The sequence below is a fragment of the Scleropages formosus genome, chromosome 22, assembly GCF_900964775.1.
Source record: "Scleropages formosus chromosome 22, fSclFor1.1, whole genome shotgun sequence".
Taxonomy (NCBI): domain Eukaryota; kingdom Metazoa; phylum Chordata; class Actinopteri; order Osteoglossiformes; family Osteoglossidae; genus Scleropages; species Scleropages formosus.
This window is the reverse complement of record NC_041827.1, coordinates 21880186-21899051: the sequence shown is the minus strand read 5'-3', so window position 1 is coordinate 21899051 and position 18866 is coordinate 21880186. Positions and strand designations below refer to the sequence as shown.

Genomic DNA, 18866 nt, shown 5'->3' with positions numbered 1-18866 from the left:
GTTCCAGAGAGAGTGTGGATGTTCAGAGTGTGTGAGGACCGAAAGGTAAGATATGACCAAACAGAGATCAGACATGACTTTTGCTTGCAAATTAAACCCACAGTTAAGATTAAATAAACATCGTCACCTCCATTCAGCAGAAGGGCAGAGTGGGCAGGACAAAAAGCTCATGAGAAAAGATTCATACAGCAATCCCTCAGCATGCAAAATTAGTCTGTTCCTGAAAATGGTGCCAATACAAAAATACTGGATATTGAAGACCCATTTCCCATTATTTTAAACTGGAAAAATAATGGGCACAGCAGCCTAATAATACAGTCTAATTTAGAAATTTACTGTAATGAACTGTTACTGTACTTGGTGAGTGAAGAGAACAGTTCATTGTGAGCTGGGGTGGGTAGAGAAGGAAGGAGGCTTGGCAGTTATTCTTGCACCACCGCTGCACAAATGCATGGAAACAAAGTGAACACAAGACAGTAAACCAACAGGAAACAGCTGAGGATACACTAACGCCAACTACTGTACATAACTGCACTTATTGTTTGAAAAACTCACAAAATGCCTGAAAAAGAGAAAGATTGTATTTTTCTCTGAGATGTACATTGCTTTGGAGAAAAGCATCTGCTAAATGAATAAATGTAAATTTAAATGTACTGCAGGAATGGGATTTGCTAGAGACAATTTTCAGATTACAAGGCAATGGCATGAACCGCTACATTATCTGCTGTCGAAATGGTACAAATAAAGCAGGGTAAAACGTGATCAAGTTTCAGTGTAGCATGGTGCCTCAAACTGACCAACTGGTTTGTAGTGCATCAGCATTACAGAAAAGAGACCTGATCCAGTGTGCAAGATGAAGGCTTGTCCTTTTCAGGACTAGGAGGGTCCACCCGGCCTCGTGACCCTACCATCGAGCGATGCCCTGGTCCATTATGGGTGTGGCTAGACCTTACCTCGGAGTGCCTGGATTCCACACAGGCCAATCTCTCATTTATGTGACTGCGAAACACAGCACACAGGTAAACAGGCTGTTCGTCGCCTTTTCACCTCCACTGACGTGAAGCAATACAACATTAGGCAACCAGGCTGTAGTTCCACCACAAAAGCCACCAAGTGCAACGCAGGTTTCCTAATGGATAACATTCCATGCATGATTTATGTAACCAAACCACAGGATGTGGATATAGTTACCCATCCGGAATAAGTGCCATTGCCTTCAGAAAGCAGGAAACATTTATCAACAATGTAGAAAAGAGAGCTTTGGAGCTTTATGTTGTGTTTTAATTGCTTATGTGTCGGGAGGATGAGGTTTCTTTGTTTCCAAAATAAACACTGGCACATTTATTTTTGCTACCTTGAGGAATTTGCTTTAATCTTTGGTACTTAAGTGCATCTTAGTCCAGGTAATTCGGTCGTCCATCGCTGAGGAGTGGCGGATAATTTGTCAGTAAATGAGAGCCTCCATGGAGGTGAATATTTATGAGCGGCAGCCCGTCTGTGTTCCCTTCCACCGAATATCCTGGAGCCCTCTGCAACGCGGCTGCGGTTCGACATCTCGCTTGTCTATCTCATTAACACCAACAGCTGGGGAGGCTCGGTGGAAATGGCGGAGCGGCGCAGAGGCTGCCGCTACGTGCATGAATGCTCGCAGGCACAGTGGGGTACAGAAACCAATGCAATGGATGTGGGGCTGGTTCATTGCCTACCTCTGGTCTTTGGCCTGGCTCTGGTTCTTCTGGACTCACCAAAGACCACCACACTTACTCTGCTTGCTCTGTTCCGCCAATCTAGTTCAGTCTTCAGACCTGTTTCTGTCCGCTCTTGCTCTGAACTCTGTTGCCTGCTGCCAAGCATCACTAAACTGTAAATATTTCAGCATCCTGACATGGTCTGGTAAATTTTTAAGACCTGGGTATGAAAAGGAAAGGCACCGTGATCACATTACTCACATTGCTCGGTGTCTGGTCAGTGTTATTGTTGGAAAACACATTTTGAGATTTTAAAATCCTACCTGTATTTGAAATTTTCTCTGTGAGTACAGTCAGCCCACATATGTCCAGTACATTGAAAGATGACTATAACAGCTTATTAAAAGATGTATCCTACTATCGTACAAAAGGCTTATTATTCAGAACAATGGCACTGTTTCCAAAATTATATAGTCATTTTACTTTTATGCACTGCCTACTAAGGGGGACTCGATGCTTCTTCCATAATAAAACCAACTACTGTAGTGTATATATAATACGTTCTACTTCCTTTCACAATAACAACGAGAAATAAACCTTTGATTAGGGTAAATATAATATCCCAACCGGAACAGGAGACTGAATACTATTATTTTTAATTAATTAATTTAGCTGACACCTTTTTTCCAAAGCAGCTAACAGTGTTGAGCTATTTACAGTGAGGTATGCATTCATACAGCAGGGTATTTCTTACCAGAGTAATTCAGGTCAAGTACCTTGCTCAAAGGCACTACAGCAGGAGTGGGGATCATATATTTCTTAATAACACTGTCAGGGCTGTTGCTAGAGTGAATATTGGTGAAGATCCTGGGGACCCGCACTTACAGATGGCCCACGGAAACATCCGAAGACTTCTGCAGGAGTCTCTTTCAAATCACTGTATCCACCCGCAAGTGATCCATAATGGTCAGAAAATTGCCCCCGGTGCAAAAAAACCATCAGCAAATTATTTAATTATTTCTCTATGATTTCTTTCAAGGGTCTCCCAAATGCCAAGTTTTTGACAAGATTCCCTGAAATCAGTTTTTCAAAGCTGCAATGTCTGCAAAATGTATTTTATTTAAAAGGGGGAGCAATATTCTTTCAGCAGACCCAGGATTCCTTGCTACCGCCCTGAACACTACGCAACACCTCTGGCAGAGTACCGTTCATGTGCTTTCCAGCATGACCCACATAGCAGGCGGTGGTATTTCAATGAACTTTACTTTTATATATCATAAATGTCTGTGAGCCAAATTATCAGAGGATGTACCCTGCCTCCCAGCCCATGCTTCATGGTTGGACTCTGATTATTAACATTTACATTTATTCATCTAGCAGACGCTTTTCTCCAAAGCGACGTACATCTCAGAGAAATACAATTGGTTATTGACAATGAATAAATGAAAGAAATTCGACAAAAGACAACCTATAAATGATGTGTTGTGTTACAAATGTTTTTAAATATGTCGGTGTTATTTTCGTGCATAAAAACGGAATTTTAAATTTAGGCGACATATTTTTCAACCACATGCCGGTTATTTTTTCCCTTAAAAAATAATGATTATTCAACCACCTGACAGCAAGAATTCTCCAAACAGAACAGTTTTATGGTGCAACAGTATATATATATATATGGATACAGTATATATGTGCAAAAAAATACAAAAGAATGCAAATATGATTATATATGCTGTCATTGCATCTGTTCAGTTAAAGGCATCCACTTGCTTACTTTTAGCCTCGTACTGGGTGGATTTAGCATCTATTTGTTATCTTTGGCCTCAGGTCATGTTCATTGATTTTCGGTAATCCACCAGGGTTGTTATGGTCACAGCCTGCACCTTCACACATGGTGCGGATTGCAAAGCAGCCCATCCAGGGAACTCCCACATACATCCAATCGTTCACTAACACCAAGTCCAGTCACGAGTTTACCTGAACAGCATGGGGCGTGGGAGGGACCCATGTGGACATGTCGAGAATTTGCAAACTCCACATGGACAGAACTCCGCCCCCTGGAGCTCGACAGTGTTACCAGCTGAGTCATCGTGCTGCTCCCAGTTAAAAACAAAGTGCATAAAGAATGCAAAGTGTGAAAGTGAAGGAAAATAATCCCTCTTTGATTTTAAAAGTCAAAGGCAACATAACTAAATATACGTTGGGCTGCGACAGCATTCAGACGTATGAGGTGCGGTCTTTAAGAAGTCTGCATACACTGACAAAGCTTTAGCGGCGACATCATGGATTCAGAAGAAAACACTTCCGATAACAGCTTGCCGATATCTGATACGCTCATTTCTGCAGCCGAATGGGACAGGAGCCATTTCAGGAACTGACACTCTGCCATCAGAGAGGAGCCGTAAGGTCGGGGGGGGGGGGGGGCAGCATCGGTTCTGACGGAGCTCTGACAAGCTGAGAACATAAATTGATCCACACAGTGGCCCCTGGTCAATTTTCAGCGGAAATTATCGGTGCCATCTCACCGGTGGGATTGTTGGCGATGTAAATCGCACCCCCCGGACCCTTCTGATTAACAAGCGTTAAACGTTACTGCACGACCGACGTCCGCTGCATTTGGAGCAAACGGCTAAAGCTGGATATGTTTACCAACTCCACGGCAACACAACAGCAAAGAGAAGAACGGTGGGAGGGCGCATATGTATAACAAGGCGGAAAGCCGCAGAATTTCTTTACCCTGCGGTCTCACACCACCGAGCGTGCTTTTGAGCACCTGCTATAGGGCGAGGACTGCAGGGATGCTTTTTTGTCATTGACTTGTCGAGCACATTCAGTACTGTTGAGGTTTTTGCTTTAACAGTATATACGTCTTTCAGCAGTAATATCATAAATATGGTGTTCTGGACCATTTGCTGTCTTCACTTGTAAATTGTTTCGTGACATTCGAATGTATTTAACGCTGTTCCTTAAATTTTCCTGAATAAAAATATTTTTCGGGAAATAATTCAGAAAATCCATAATTTTCAGATAATTTAACTATCATCCAGTTGTACGGGTTGTGCTACGCTGTTAAAATAAATTTCGTAAATCCCAGCTATGAAACACGTGCTTTCCCGTAATATATATTTCAAATAGATCGTCCGTATCATGTTACGTTTGTATTTTGTTCCGTATGAGTCACTCTTTCCAAGAGCAAACGTTCAAAGCAGGCAACGGCACAGTCACCCTTGCTGTGTTTGCTGTTGCCAGCCTATTTCGGCAATTATCGTTGATTGTACTTTCATTAACTGAACGCCAGGCGGTCAGCGGAGCTGTGAGCCTGCGATGGCAGCCTTCTCGAAAACACCCACACTGCCCTGCCCACGCCAGGGCACGCATCTCGTGGAAATTACTGGAATTCAGTTTACCCCCTAACTAAATCAATATAATTTGATAAAGGGATTTTTTCAAATGGACAGACACTGATTTTTTTTTTAACTAATGCAAATAAAGAACACACCCAAGAGACAACAGCAAAAATTTTCTTCTTTAAACAGAGCCTTTGAACACCGCAGTGAGTCGGCCTGTTTCGTACTCCGAGCCGTGGCCTTCAAGTCCATAAGCTTGGTAAAGGTCAGCGAAAGGGGGCACAGCAGGAGAGGCTTTGCGTGCTGACACTGATTGCCAGGCACAGTGAGAGACATGAATGCCGTGTCTGAGTCGTATGCCTCCCCTCCCTCCCCGCAGACCCCATTCGGGGTCCTCTTGCTCTCATCTTGTGTTCCAGCAAGGTTGTCCCAATGGGTCACAATAACATTCCTGATGTTTTCCCCCATTACCTGCTCTAGGAGGACCCACCGTCTGCACACACCTGCACCACTGGATAGGAGGTGCACACCTCGGAAGGAAATGCCTCATGACCTCAGGACGTGATGGAGAGGGTGGAGTCATGCAGCTCATGTGCCACAGCACTGGAGCATGACTCCCGACTCCATCCTTTCACTCCGCAGCGACAATGCAGACGGCAGCGCCGTTTAACCGGGATCCTTCTGTCTCTCGACCGACTCCATCAGCCGCGACTCCAGCAAATGTGCTTTTAATTTGCTCTGAAAGTATGCAGCGTGCATGACTCAACAGCGTTTACCAAAATGCGGGCCGAGGTGACGCGTGCCAAAGAGCGGCCGTTTTGGGTGCGGCAGCTCAAAGGAGAAGAGCGGGACCGAGAGTCGAAGGGGCGCTCTGACAACATACCAAATGGCAGGGAGACCGGCGACGAGGCCCTGCAGGGGCCCTTCCTGTGCCTGATGGTAAACGTCCGTTCCCGTGACGTCCAGCACCGAGGAGCAAGCCGGATGAGGCACTAGCGAAAGGACTTGAAAGAGTCGTCCGGAATTTCCTGAGGGCTTGGACAAGAATCACAGCAAAAGCCGGCGTGGCGCAAACTGGAGCCCAACGCACAATGGTTTCAGTCATGTGTGCATTAAGGAATTAAGCAGTGTGCTGCCGGGGCCGACTTGCAGCGTAGCGCTTTGTGAGTCAGCGTCATTGAGGCTGAGCGTGCGTTCAGACAGACGCCTTCACAGCCTTAGCTGATTTTGTTTATTGTGCGCTTAAGGCACACATCCAGTCCTGCCCAGCAAGCCGACCCTAATAGACAGCCGCGGCGGAGCTGCTCAGCCTGAAAGCAGCCCAAATACTCCCTGCCTCCCAGGCAAGCGTCCATCGATCGTGGGCAACAAACCCACGTGCCCTGCCATCGCTGTATTAGAAGGTCAGGTTTCAGCAAAAGCAACAAAAAACCTTCAGCAGTAAAAACGTTAATAATGACTTTGTGACTAATAACGTGGTGATGATTTGCATTCGATTTTGATTGTAATGAACCTTATCACAATGGCAAATTATTTCACCCCTCTCTTTGCATCCTGAGACGCACTGCTGTACTGTGCTGTGATGAATCTGCCTGCGCAAATAGACAATTTGACTTTCCTTATTTCCTGAAAATTGATGTAAAAGACTACAAAGGCAGGAAGAGGACTCACTTGGGGTAGAGGCTGGGGGAGAAATTATTACGCTGGTCTGTTCCAGTGGAAAACTACTGTATCTCTAGGCCATATCTCACATTTGACATGTTACCGGAAATGCAGGAAATTATCTAACCTTTCTTCCTTTAGCAATTTTTCTGCTTTAAGGGCATTTTTATGTATGCCCCGTGGATCATGCTAAAGACCCGTAAGATGGCAGAGACAGATGTTTTTTAATAATTTTGTCAAAACAGAGTCATTTTAACAGTTCACCAGCAATTAAAGACACGGCCATTGAATGTACACGTGTGCTGGAACCCGCTTCGTTAATGTAATAAATGATGAGAGAGCGTAATGTGTACAAATCACCCCGCGTCCCAAATTTTAATGAGACACAAGGTCCTTGAACACATGGAGACAACTCTGTGTTAGGGTGCAAAACCCATCGGAGCCGGCAGACATTGTTGCCGACAAAATATCTGGAGAAACATCCCGGTCGGGTGTGATTGAATGCCACTTCAGAGTACCGTCCTTAGAGGTCAGACTTACCGAATTGTTTCATAAGTTGTACATTTCTATAGGAAGGCCAGTCAGGCATTCGCAGTGCAGAACACATTCTCATTGCTGCTTTACTTTCAGCCTTGTCTGGGCTCAATGCTGAGACAGATTGGAACACTTTTCTTCACCAGGCAGTTTTAAAAATGTTCACTGGGGAAACTAATACATGAACTGACAAAGTCTTCTGGCTAGGAACTGTAATCACTCCACTGTAATTGGACTGGAAATGTACTCAGTTGACCGTAATCGATAAAGAGACAGCGCCCATATTGACAAGACCATGTACTGAAAGGTTGTGTGTTTGCAAAAGCAGTTTCTCTTATTTCGCCTATTTCAAATCAGACCTGCAAATATATTACACTGAAAAGTTTGCAGAATTCTCCTTAGTTCCTCTGATTTTGTTGCGTGAGCTGAAGCGGTAGAGGGTAGGGTATCGATCCTTTAGTGTCCAAAGGCTTTCTGGCTGATTTCAGTGAAATTAGAGTTCTAATGAGCCTTCATTTGCGAATGCTGCTCATGGTAACATGGACTCGTTTGTATCTGTGAAGGAACATCTCCCATGGACACTGTGGTATGAGCACCACAAGTTGAACACCACGGGCTGAACATCATAGGCTGAACATCACTATGGGCTGAACATCATGTGCTCCAAGCTTGAAGCAAACCATTGCTGACCCTACCTGACAGGCATTGTAGAGCAGCTGGTGCTCAAACTTCTTGATGCCCAAGATCTGCTGGAACATCTCATATAGCTGGTCCTTGCTGAGGATGAGCTCGGAAGCCGCGCTTGCCGTCATGCGCTGCTGCTGCTTACGCGGGTCCTCTTCTCCGCGGTAGATGGTGTCAAACTTGGCTATCCAGGAGCTTAGCACCGTCTCCTTGCTCAGGCCATCGATCTCCGGCAGGCTGCGCACACGCTTCTCAATATGCTTCTTGAAGACCTCCCGGGAGTCATTGGCAGAGCAGCCTCCACTTTGCACCATCCTGCACACCCGGTCGCTCTTCAGAAAGACCTGCCGACATGGGCAACGCAAATGTTATTCTTTCATACCTGAAACATCGACAAAAGGAATCACAGCATGCCTTTCAATGCCTTTTCAATCAGAAAAACTATTTAAATGGACTGTCATAACATTGGAGTGAGAATGTGCCTGTTGCAAAAACCACTGGACTTCTGCCACTTTGAATTCAACTTGCATTCCTTTCAAGCAAACAAACAAATGTTTTTTTTTTTTTCTTTTTTCAGACGGAAGCCTTGTAAAATCACAAATTGGCCGGAAACCCATAACTGTTACCACTCTCAAAAGTTGATGGAATTTAAAAGCGGTGTTGGATTGGATTGCATAATACTTTCCATCAATGCAGATGAATGTGCTTTCCTTTACTAACCCATCCAATGGACAAACGTAGCTGCTTTCTAAAAGCCAGTAAAGATGCGCTTAGCCCCCGCATGGCTGATTGAGGTGGACTTCAATTACACTAGAACAAGACCTCGTTCTGCTGAACAGAAACTTCCAGTCCCACTTTCATCTCATATATCTCTAATAATAATAACGATGGGAGCAAGAATGTGTCACTGCTCCATGCAGCAGATACAAGATACACGTTATGTTTGACCTCTCATACCACTGGTCCAAAAACGCCTTTCTCCACCATGTCAGAAGACAAGCAGGCGGTACAGCAAGACACCACATCCTAATGTCATTGAAAATCCTTGATTTCATTTGATACAAGCAGGGAAAAACTGCTTGAGTATACAGTGCTCAGCTTTCTCATATTGTCTCCTTGCATTATTTAAAATGCACTTTAGAGAAATGAGTTTAAAGGAAAAGGCTGTGAAGCAGAGAACACGACTTCAAGTAGACAGCTGAGGATGTTTTTCCCCCCTCTGTAAATGTCTTTATGGCAGAACTAAATTAGACAGCCAGGATAAAGTCATTTTACAATACCGGCCCTGTTCAGGCAGAAGGTCGCAAGAATCCTATTTGCCAGTCTCATTTTAAGCGTTTTTTTCCAAAGGCCTCTGAAAATCAGGCTTCATTTCGCTGTCTCATGCCGACCTTGGCCACTTGCACAGACAATCTGTTCCAGCTCGCAGAGTCTCTGGTCTCTGTGTCCGTGGGGATGGACAGACCAGCCTTTGTACAGCTTCTGTTTCAGAAGAAACACAGGAGGCTACTGGATTGTTGCACTGAATACTGCATATTGAAACAGTGCAAGCTTAAAGGATCTCCAAGACATGGTAATATATAACTTCTAAGACATGGTAATGTACAACTTGTAAGTTTTTTTTGTCTCCTTTGCTTGTGCGAGCAAGAGTGAGTGGCAAATTGGTAAACATCCAGCGGAGAAAAAAGAGCATTAGGCCTTAATTAAATTGAATAGCCAGCTTTAGCAGGTTTAAATAATGCATAGTTTAAATCACTAATTTGGGCCTTTCGACCGGGACATTGATTGAGTGTGTGCTCCTCTTTTTTATTAAAGAGCAGTGAGTAGGACGCAGCCAGCAGGACCTCAACAGCTGGCATCGCCCCCTTCGTCCCCCAGTGCGGCAGAGTGAACAAACTGAGGATTCCCCCCAGGAACCGGTTACCTCCAGCTTCACGACATCAGTTGTGTCCCGTCCCCTTCCAGGCACGCTGCCGTTCACCTCCACGGGGCGGACTGGCGAAACGGAACATGTGCTGTATCCGACAAGATCCGCAAATGGCATCACGCCCGACGCTCCGTGCGCCCCCGCCCCAACTCGCCCCACAATATCGGCCATTAAAAGTGACTGGGTGATAACGGAATGGACAGAATCGCCAGAAACAGCCCCCTACACCTAAGCGACGGCCCTTTCCCCGCCTGCGATGCCAATTATCGCTGTCAAACTGGAGCCGGACAGCGGCAGCAGGCTGTCGCACGGGAAGGATTCATTTTGTCTATCATTTCCAGTGTCACAGAATTAATATCAGTCAGTGATCTGAGCATCACCTCGATATCAGCTCGCTCTGTGCAATGCCTGCACCACCTTAATTTAATGGTCTCTCGCCACACTTCCAATTAATTCCTTTTGTTTGTCTTTTAAGCTCCCTCAGGCTGAAAACCATTATTAAGCCTGTCTGATACAACAAGCTAGATAACGAGTCCGTTGCTCCGAAGCTGTGTCACGGGCAAGGTGAGCGTGCCGAGAGCACACGGAACATCGACTCGTTCGTTTGGCAAAGCATGTTTCCAAACTGCTCCCTAGTAACGTCACTTCCTCCTGCGGTTTGGCTTTTTCATCATTTAGAAGAGAGGTTCTTGGAATTCCCACCCACAAAATATATAAATCCAAAAAAGAGCTATATCTTCATTGGTGATCGTCGATCACTCGAGGAATGCGGGGCGACCTTGGAGAACGTGTGAATAACTTCTCATGTCTAGGTCTATCGTGCTTGCAGTTTGCCATCAAAAAATATGTTACAGGCAGTACATATTCATTTCCACATCTCTTAATGCCATTTTCATACTGCAGTTACAGTGACATGTTGGATAGATCGGTTTTGTAAGTCTTTGAATGACTAGCCTTTAATAGCTAGAGCGATAGGTGGCCTAGTGGTTAGAGCTGCTGCCTTGAGGTCTGAAGGTTGCAGCTTCAAATTCCACTTATCCCTGTAGTGCTCCAGAACACGAAACACTGCTCCAGTAAAAATGACCCTGCTCCATAAGCAAGAAATGTGAGTATGTTTACACTGTAAGTAACATCAGTTAAATGCAACTTACATTTTTTCATTTAGCAGACACTTTTCTCCAAAGTGACTTCCAATGAACTCTATGTAGTGTTATGAGCCCACACACCTTATTCACCACAGTGACTTACACTTCTAGATACACTACTCACACTGGGTCACTCATCCATACATCAGTGGAACACACACGCTCCCTCTGTCACTCACACACTGTGGGTGAACCTGAACAGCATGTCTTTGGAGTGTGGGAGGAAACCAGAGCACCCCGAGGAAACCCACGCAGACACGGGGAGAACATGCAAACTCCACACAGACTGAGCAGGGATCAAACCCACATCCCCTCACACCACCCACACGCTCTGAGACAGCAGCGCTACTCACTGTGCCACCGTGCCGCTGAACTTCTCAGGTATAAATAACGTAATGCGATGCTGTACAAAAAGCAGCCAAAGGCGATTTTGTCCCAACACTGACAGCAGGCATATCCGGGGCTGCCGCAAAATGAGCGAGTGTGTCCGTCAGCCAGGTGGGAGTGGGATGTTACCTCGTAGTAGCTCTGGACAGCGTTGATAAAGGCCTCGTCGGCCACAATCTGGGTCTCTCCGTTGAGGAAGGCCTGGAAGCGATCCTTCACCGTCTGCAGCTGCTGCTTGCTAATCTAAAGGAAGGAGGAGATAAACAGACAACAGCTCACTTCAGGGCAGGCCCAAGATGCAGCTGCCAACTTTACTATTGCTGTAAAGGAAAGAGTATTTTATATTTGCACCTGGGGTGTAATAACAGTGCTTGTACATTTTTGTGTGCATTTGAGTGCAGCAATTCCCATGTCAGCCAGGTCTTATTTTAACTTGCAGACCCAGAGTGGAAAGAAAATCTAGGTGCAATCTAAAGTGTACAGAAACCAAGTGCATTGAACAGATCGCATTTCTAACCTGGGTGTTTTTTCCTAGAACTGGCTTTGTATGGAGTACGAAAGGCAGTCTGGCTTTAGAAAGGTGTTTTTCGCAGGATTCACACCAGCGCTCCCATCTTTTCGAGATCTCCTAAGGTAAGCCTGCTGAGATGTACGTGCTGCGAAATGATGGCGAACAAAAGGCACCTGATGAATGGAAACGTATCAATGGCTGCCTGATGTTCCCCCGCTGTCCGCATACCGAGTTCTGCAAACCGTCACTTTATTCCACCCCTATCTTCTCTCACATCCACAGCGCACAAAGAATAAGGAATAACAGACCCCTCATGGGCTGTGCTTCATATGTGATGTTGGAACTGGTGATTATACATCACCATGCGCTCTTGTTGGGCTTTTTAATGGTTTCTCATGGCTTGAGGCAGCTATGCAGCATTTGAAAGAATTCTTAAAAGGCATTAACTTACCTTTCCTGCAGTGGAGCAAACATTAAGCACAGATTAACACACACACTTTCTGAACCGCTTGTCTCATACGGGGTCGCGGGGAACCGGAGCCTAACCCGGCAACACAGGGCATAAGGCTAGAGAGGGAGGGCACACACCCAGGACGGGACGCCAGTCCGTAGCAAGACACCCCGAGCGGGACTCAAACCCCAGACCCACCGGAGAGCAGGACCCGGTCCAACCCGCTGCATCCCCTGCGCAGATTAACATTAGAACTAATTACAACTGATGGGAGGAAAGCGCTGCGTTATTCTTTTAATACAAATGTTGTGTTGTATGATTTGGACAAAGGAAACGGTGGAAACTATTCCAAACAAAATGATCCAGATCAGCCTTCATGGCTGCAGTTTTAAACTTGGAATATTTTAAGTCCTCGGAAATCCTCAAAAGGATGTACAGGGAACAAGGCCCGGAACGTGAGGCATAAATAACAATCCTGCGATGTTTGCTGGGATGGATGACATTTAGTTTTAGAAGATTAGTGTCACAATGTTCATGCTAAAAGGTTTGCCGTGTCATTTAATCTCTCCTTAAAATGTCCAGCAGTTGTTTTACATTGGGCTCATGAATCCCAATGAATGTTTGAGTCAGAGTACAAGTGGTCCAGGTATTCCCACATGGGGCAGCCTATGGCCAAAACAGAGCTCAGTTATGATCTGTTTATGATTATAAAGTCATGACTACAGTATTAAATAATCCCTTGTGTGCAAATTCAGAGGGGAGTGCGGTGGTGCAGTGGGTTGGACCAGGTCCTGCTCTCTGGTGGGTCTGGGGTTCGAGTCCTGCCTTGCGATGGACTGGCGTCCCGTACTGGGTGTGTCCCCTCCCCCTCCAGCCCTGTGCCCTGTGTTGCCGGGCTAGGCTCTGGTTCGCTGTGACCCTGCTTCAGGCAAGCAGTTTCAGACAATGTGTGTGTGTGTGTGTGCGCAAATTCAGCCTGTGGTCATTTCCACTAATTGTTTCCTCTGTCATTGTAAAGCCAATATATTTCCCAATTTTTGCATCCCTGAGCAATACGTATTGGGGGGGATATGATAGCAGGACACAGCAAGCCCGAAGATACATACAGTAACCTCTCCATAAAGTGTAAGGAAGGAACTGTCTTCGAAAAGGTGCTGCTATTCATACGGGATCACTGTCATATTTTCAAGATGAATACACTGACGTGTGCACAGTGATAAAGCGCATATACTACTTAAATGTGCGTGTGTGTGTGTGTGTGTGTGTGTGGGGGGGGGGGGGGTGATTGCTTTATGCTCATGGGGCTGGTGCATTCGCAACTCCACCCACCACAAAGAAACCCAGCTCTTCCCACTGCACACGATGGGAAAAAATAACAGGACTCAAATTGGATGAGCAACGGAACAGTACCACACAAACCCAGCGCCTGGAGATTGTCCCGCCATCTGGATGCTGAATGTTTTTTTTAGTGCTCTCAGCGCTCCTCCCTGGAGTGACGTTTATTGTGGCCGTCTCCACGGAGGGAAACACGCGACACTTGCCTGCGCAGGGTCGCCAGGAGGCTGTGGGACAGAGTGCAGCATCCCTGGGACCTGCCATGCTGTTTTGTCCCACACTCCAAGGTAAAATAACCCTATTACCACAAGTGTTGGGGCAGATGGCCACTGCAGCCGTATGATGTGATAGATGCATTTTCCCTGGATTTTTAATTAGATGTTAACCACAGTGATTAGATTATATCATCTAATTATCAGATAATCTGTGCCCAACCTTGCGACCAACGATGAGGAAGGAGAAGGAAATAGAACTAATGATACATTCACAAATAATCTTCTGGACATTTAATGAACTGTTTGTGTTGTCAGATTTTAGTTTTACGTCACACAAATAAATGTTTGTTTTCTTTGTAACCGTTCTAATTTCACCGATCACGAGGTCACACACTTATTTCATTTACGCCAATGAGACTGTTAACATTTTGAAATAATGATCTTAATTATAGAAAGGTCAAACACATCGCACAAAATGTTATTTTCAATTTGCAATATATAAATTTTCCATTTACTTCCAACTCTGCAACTGCCCACTGTGTGAAAAATTATTTTTAATCATACAGCTGACACTTTTCTCCCATTCAGTAGATAATGTTGGGTTTTTGCACTGAGCTACTTACAATTTTACTGTATCACTTTAGGGTAAGTCCCTTGGTCGGGGATACTAGAGGAGGAGGTGGGATTCAAATCTAGATCCTTTGACTCAGCAACTTCTTTAAAATACAAATACTAAAAATATTAAATCAACTGACATTTAACTTTCAGGCCCTTAAACAGGTCCTCAACCTCAGCTTTGATTTAGTGACAGGTCTGGCCACGGACACCAATAATTGGGTAATAATGGTATGGTATGGTATGGTATGGTATGGTATGGTATAGTATGGTACAGGATAATTCTTATCCTAATGAGGAAAAAGTGTAAATGAGGCGCCAAAGGCAATCTCCCTGCATTGACGTCTCTGCAGAGGTGACAAAGAAATCACGCACATAGTGACAAGTCCCAAAGGTGGCACGTTCCCCTCCAAAACTGTGCCAGTTACCATGCTCGGAGCCATGTGGGCCATCTCCAGATCCCACAGCCCATTTTTCATCCCCAGCACCTCCCTGCCATGGAGTTGCTCTCCTGCTGAAGCCTCTTTGATGTACCTCCCTTTATATCTTCATTTTTTCCTCATCTCCGTTTCTGTGCGAATGTCAGCTGTGCACATCAAACGAGTGAATTAACAGAAAAATTGTTTTTTTTAGGTTGCCTTGATTTTTTTTGCTTGTTGTTTTTTTCTGGTTACTGCAATAGACAAACAAATTTAATTGTAATGCAGTGACCCCACCCCCTAATGTCCATCTTTCACATTATCCCTAATGTCATTGTGGATTATTGACTGGGTATTATCGAATATGTGCAGTCAACACGGTACTGTCCCCTTTTCTATGCATGAAATGAACTGCGTTTCAGAGAGAATGACAATGAAATACCATGACGAGGCTGATTGTTTTTTTTTCATCGCTAAACATTGTGCCTTTGCCATCTTCGCACAGGTCGCACCTCTGAGAGCCTCCTCCCTGAGCCCTGGCGAGCGGGTCTGTGACCGACTGGCACCACCTACAGTGATCACAAGGGCAAATGCTCCTCACTCAGGCAAATCCCTTCTGATCCCATGTCTCTGTCGTCACGTAGGGCTCGCCAACTGCCTGGGCCTCAAAAATCAATCTCAACAAATGCATTAGTGCACAACTGGAGTGCAGCAACCGCACGGCAGAAACCCCCGCCCATCCTCCATGCTGCTGGCCGTAGGTCCTATTACTCTTATTTTTTATATGTTTATCATCCACTTTTAATAACTGTTTGTCCTGATCAGGGTCGCAGTGAATTGGAGTCTATCCAGGAAGCAATAGGCACGAGACTGCGGGGGGTACACCCTGGGCAGAACGCCAGTCCGTCACAGGGTAGCCACACACACACACACACACACCTAGTTTAGCATTTCCAATACACCTGAACTTCATGTCTTTGGACTGTGGAAGGAAACCAGAGCACTGTCAAAAACCCAGAAGACACAAACTCCACAAAGACTGAGTGGGGAATCAAACCTACATTCTCTAGCACCCGTCAGGTGCTGTGAAGCGGTAGCACTACTTGCTGCACTACTGCATCCCCCTATTTATCTATTAACTGATTTTTCAGTTTAATTTAATTCAATTAATTAAATTTAGATCTAAATAATTTAATCTAATTTAAATTTAACATATTATTATTATTTGTGTATAATGTATTATTATTTGTGTATTATATGAAGGGTTCCTTAAACATAATACAACACTGGTTATATTATGGCAAAACAAGGTATAAATGGAAGCTCCTGTGTTAGAGACACAAGGGGTAGTTGGTGTTAATGGTTCGAGGAGAGTGTACCCTGGGTCTCCTATGCACCATGCAGTCCGAGACCGACAGGGCCGGACTGATGGTTTGTCCTTCCCGCCGTCCTGCCGCAGAGGAAAGGTCACCGCAACGTGAGGCCAACGGATCCGCCCGGAGAGAGACAGCCAACAGCCTACAGGGGACGCTGGCATGCACCCCTGCACACCCCCACCAATTACTCATGACGACTGCTTCATTAGTCACATTCCTCAAAAACTAAAAAAAAAAGGATCACGCCATCGGCTTCCACCCCAGAGTGTGTGAACACAGCGGCGCTCGCGCAATTTATTTACGGGGTTCGACAAAGAACGAGCTGCACTCCTATTTCATTTTGGTGCTCAAAGAGGCGCCAGCGGGGCAGGTGCACACGGGCACGGAATTCCTCGCCGCTCTTCACGACGGACACAGGGAGCAGAGAGAGCGCACCCTTTAAAATGTCTCGCACATGACACACAATTCACATCAGAATCCAAAACGGTGAAGCAAGTCAGTGTGAAGTTAAAGGTCAGAGATGACTCCTTTCTCCAGCGTTTTGCCTTGTTTGTGTTCTGACCTCTTCGTGTGAGCAGACAGAAAAGCTCTCACCGACACGACGGAATCACTGCTACTGTATTCATTATCTGTGATTATTATCTAGGTGCCTTCTGAGACTTTTTTTTTTCACTCTGCTGTTAAATTCGGCCTTCATTTCTTCGGCGTTGCTGCCTTCGCTAAAAAAGGAAAGCCTTGGTGAATGTGATTTAAAGTGAATGAAAGGCTTGATCACCAGCCTTTGTGTCTTCCTTCAGGTTTGTAGCCATTCACATCCATTGTGCCTTTTTAGCCTTTTTCTAGAAGTGCGCTCTGAGCTGCCGATTCGCTGGCGGTGATTAAACGGCAGGACCAGTTCTGCAGGAGTTCTGGGCTTCTCACCATTTCCTACCGCACCTTTTAAAGAGGTCACGTAAGGTCGTCGGTCATCTCCACCCATGAACAAACTCTTATGCAATATAGCGACTTACTGACACAAATCTTGTAATCCCGTGATGCCGTGCTTTCCCTCCAATGGCTGTTTCATAAACTCATCAGGTTGGATTACAGCGCCTCTGCACCCAGGAAGCGAATTCTTGAGTTTATCCGAAATGCAAAAGATTAACTTTTACATTTTTTCTCTTCGCAGACAGTTTGCCGCAAAGTGACGTACAGTTCGGAGCAAACAAAAGCTCATTTCACCTACAGGCGAAGAGATATAGATGTAGACGTGATTCTCAAAGCCCAGTCAGTTTGTCTAATAACACCGTTTCACCTGCATGCACAACACGAGTAGCTATGCCATATATAGATTTCAATTTTTTCCTTTTTTAAATAGATGATGTAGTAATCAGAAAGGACTGCGTGTGAAAAATGTGCTTGGAGACCCTTCTGCAATGTCGAGAAGGACTCAGCAGCTCTGAGGGATTGCGGGACCTCGTTCAACCACATCGGAGACACAACCGAGAACCTTGGGGCTTTTGATCTTTGACCTTTTGTGCACGAGTCCACCAAGCATTTCTGTGCTCGTCAGCCTATATGATATGCGGTATTACTTAGATTTAGTCATTTAGCTGATGCTTTTCTCCAAAGCAACTTACAATGCGAAGTTACTTACAATTACTTACCCATTTATACAGCTGGGTAATTTTACTGGAACAATGTAGGGTAAGTACCTTGCTCAAGGGTACTACAGCCAGAAGCGGGGATCAAATCTGTGAATTTGGATCCAGAGGCAATAACTCTAACCACTATACTACCAGCTGTCCTCTGTGCAGTCTCTTTACACATAAGTAAAATGTAACAGTACAAGTATGCAGTATATACACACACACACACACACACACACACACACACACACACACAGAAACTGCTTGTCCCAAGCGGGGTCATGGTGAACTGGAGCCTAATCCAGCACTGCAGAGCGCAACGCTGGAGGGGACACACCCAGGACAGGACACCAGTCCACCACAAGGCACCCCAACCAGGGCTCAAACCCCAGACCCACCAGAAAGCAGGACCCGGCCAAACCCGCCGCGCCACCGCACCCCCCATGCAGCAGCGTACACATATTACATTATATGTGTTGGAACAAGTCCCCTGAAATGGGTTGTGTTTCTTCTCCCATTTCTGGAAGCGTAGGTGAGCGCGTGAGGGCCGTGGCAGCCGTGCTGCAGACGAGTCCATTGTGTTACCGATCGCCACCTTTGAGGGGAAGAACACCACAGTGTATTCTTTTCATGTCCCCCGGGTGCCTTAAGCTCTTTGTGTGGCACGGAAGAGCGGGACTGCAGCGTTGCGTGGGAGTCGACATTAACGGGCCCGCGGAGACCGGCCCTCGAAGAACCTAGACCGTTATTCATTAATGCCCCTTTCACAATAGCACGGGGGTCGTGTTTCATCACGGGGTCCACGCGCTCCTTTTCGCGCGAAGGCCTCGTCTTCACACACACAATGGTACTTACTTGTGGAGCAAAATACATCATTTATAAGATGATTTGCATTGACTACGAGAGAAAGACAAAAGGAGCCCCCCTCCCCAGATCGCTTGT

At 45.6% G+C, this 18866-nt stretch overlaps 1 protein-coding gene across 9 annotated transcripts in view; it reads right to left on the bottom strand.

Moving 5' to 3' along the window:
• Positions 1 to 18866, bottom strand: part of cadpsa (Ca2+-dependent activator protein for secretion a) — a 111729-nt gene that overhangs the window by 78974 nt on the left and 13889 nt on the right. For all 9 annotated transcript variants that reach the window (XM_018734126.2, XM_018734129.2, XM_018734128.2 and 6 more), the window contains exons 2-3: positions 11504 to 11617; positions 7927 to 8259 (exon numbers count right to left, since the gene is read on the bottom strand). In XM_018734126.2, coding sequence (XP_018589642.1) covers positions 7927 to 8259; positions 11504 to 11617 — 447 coding nt within the window. The remainder of the gene's footprint in view (positions 1 to 7926; positions 8260 to 11503; positions 11618 to 18866) is intronic.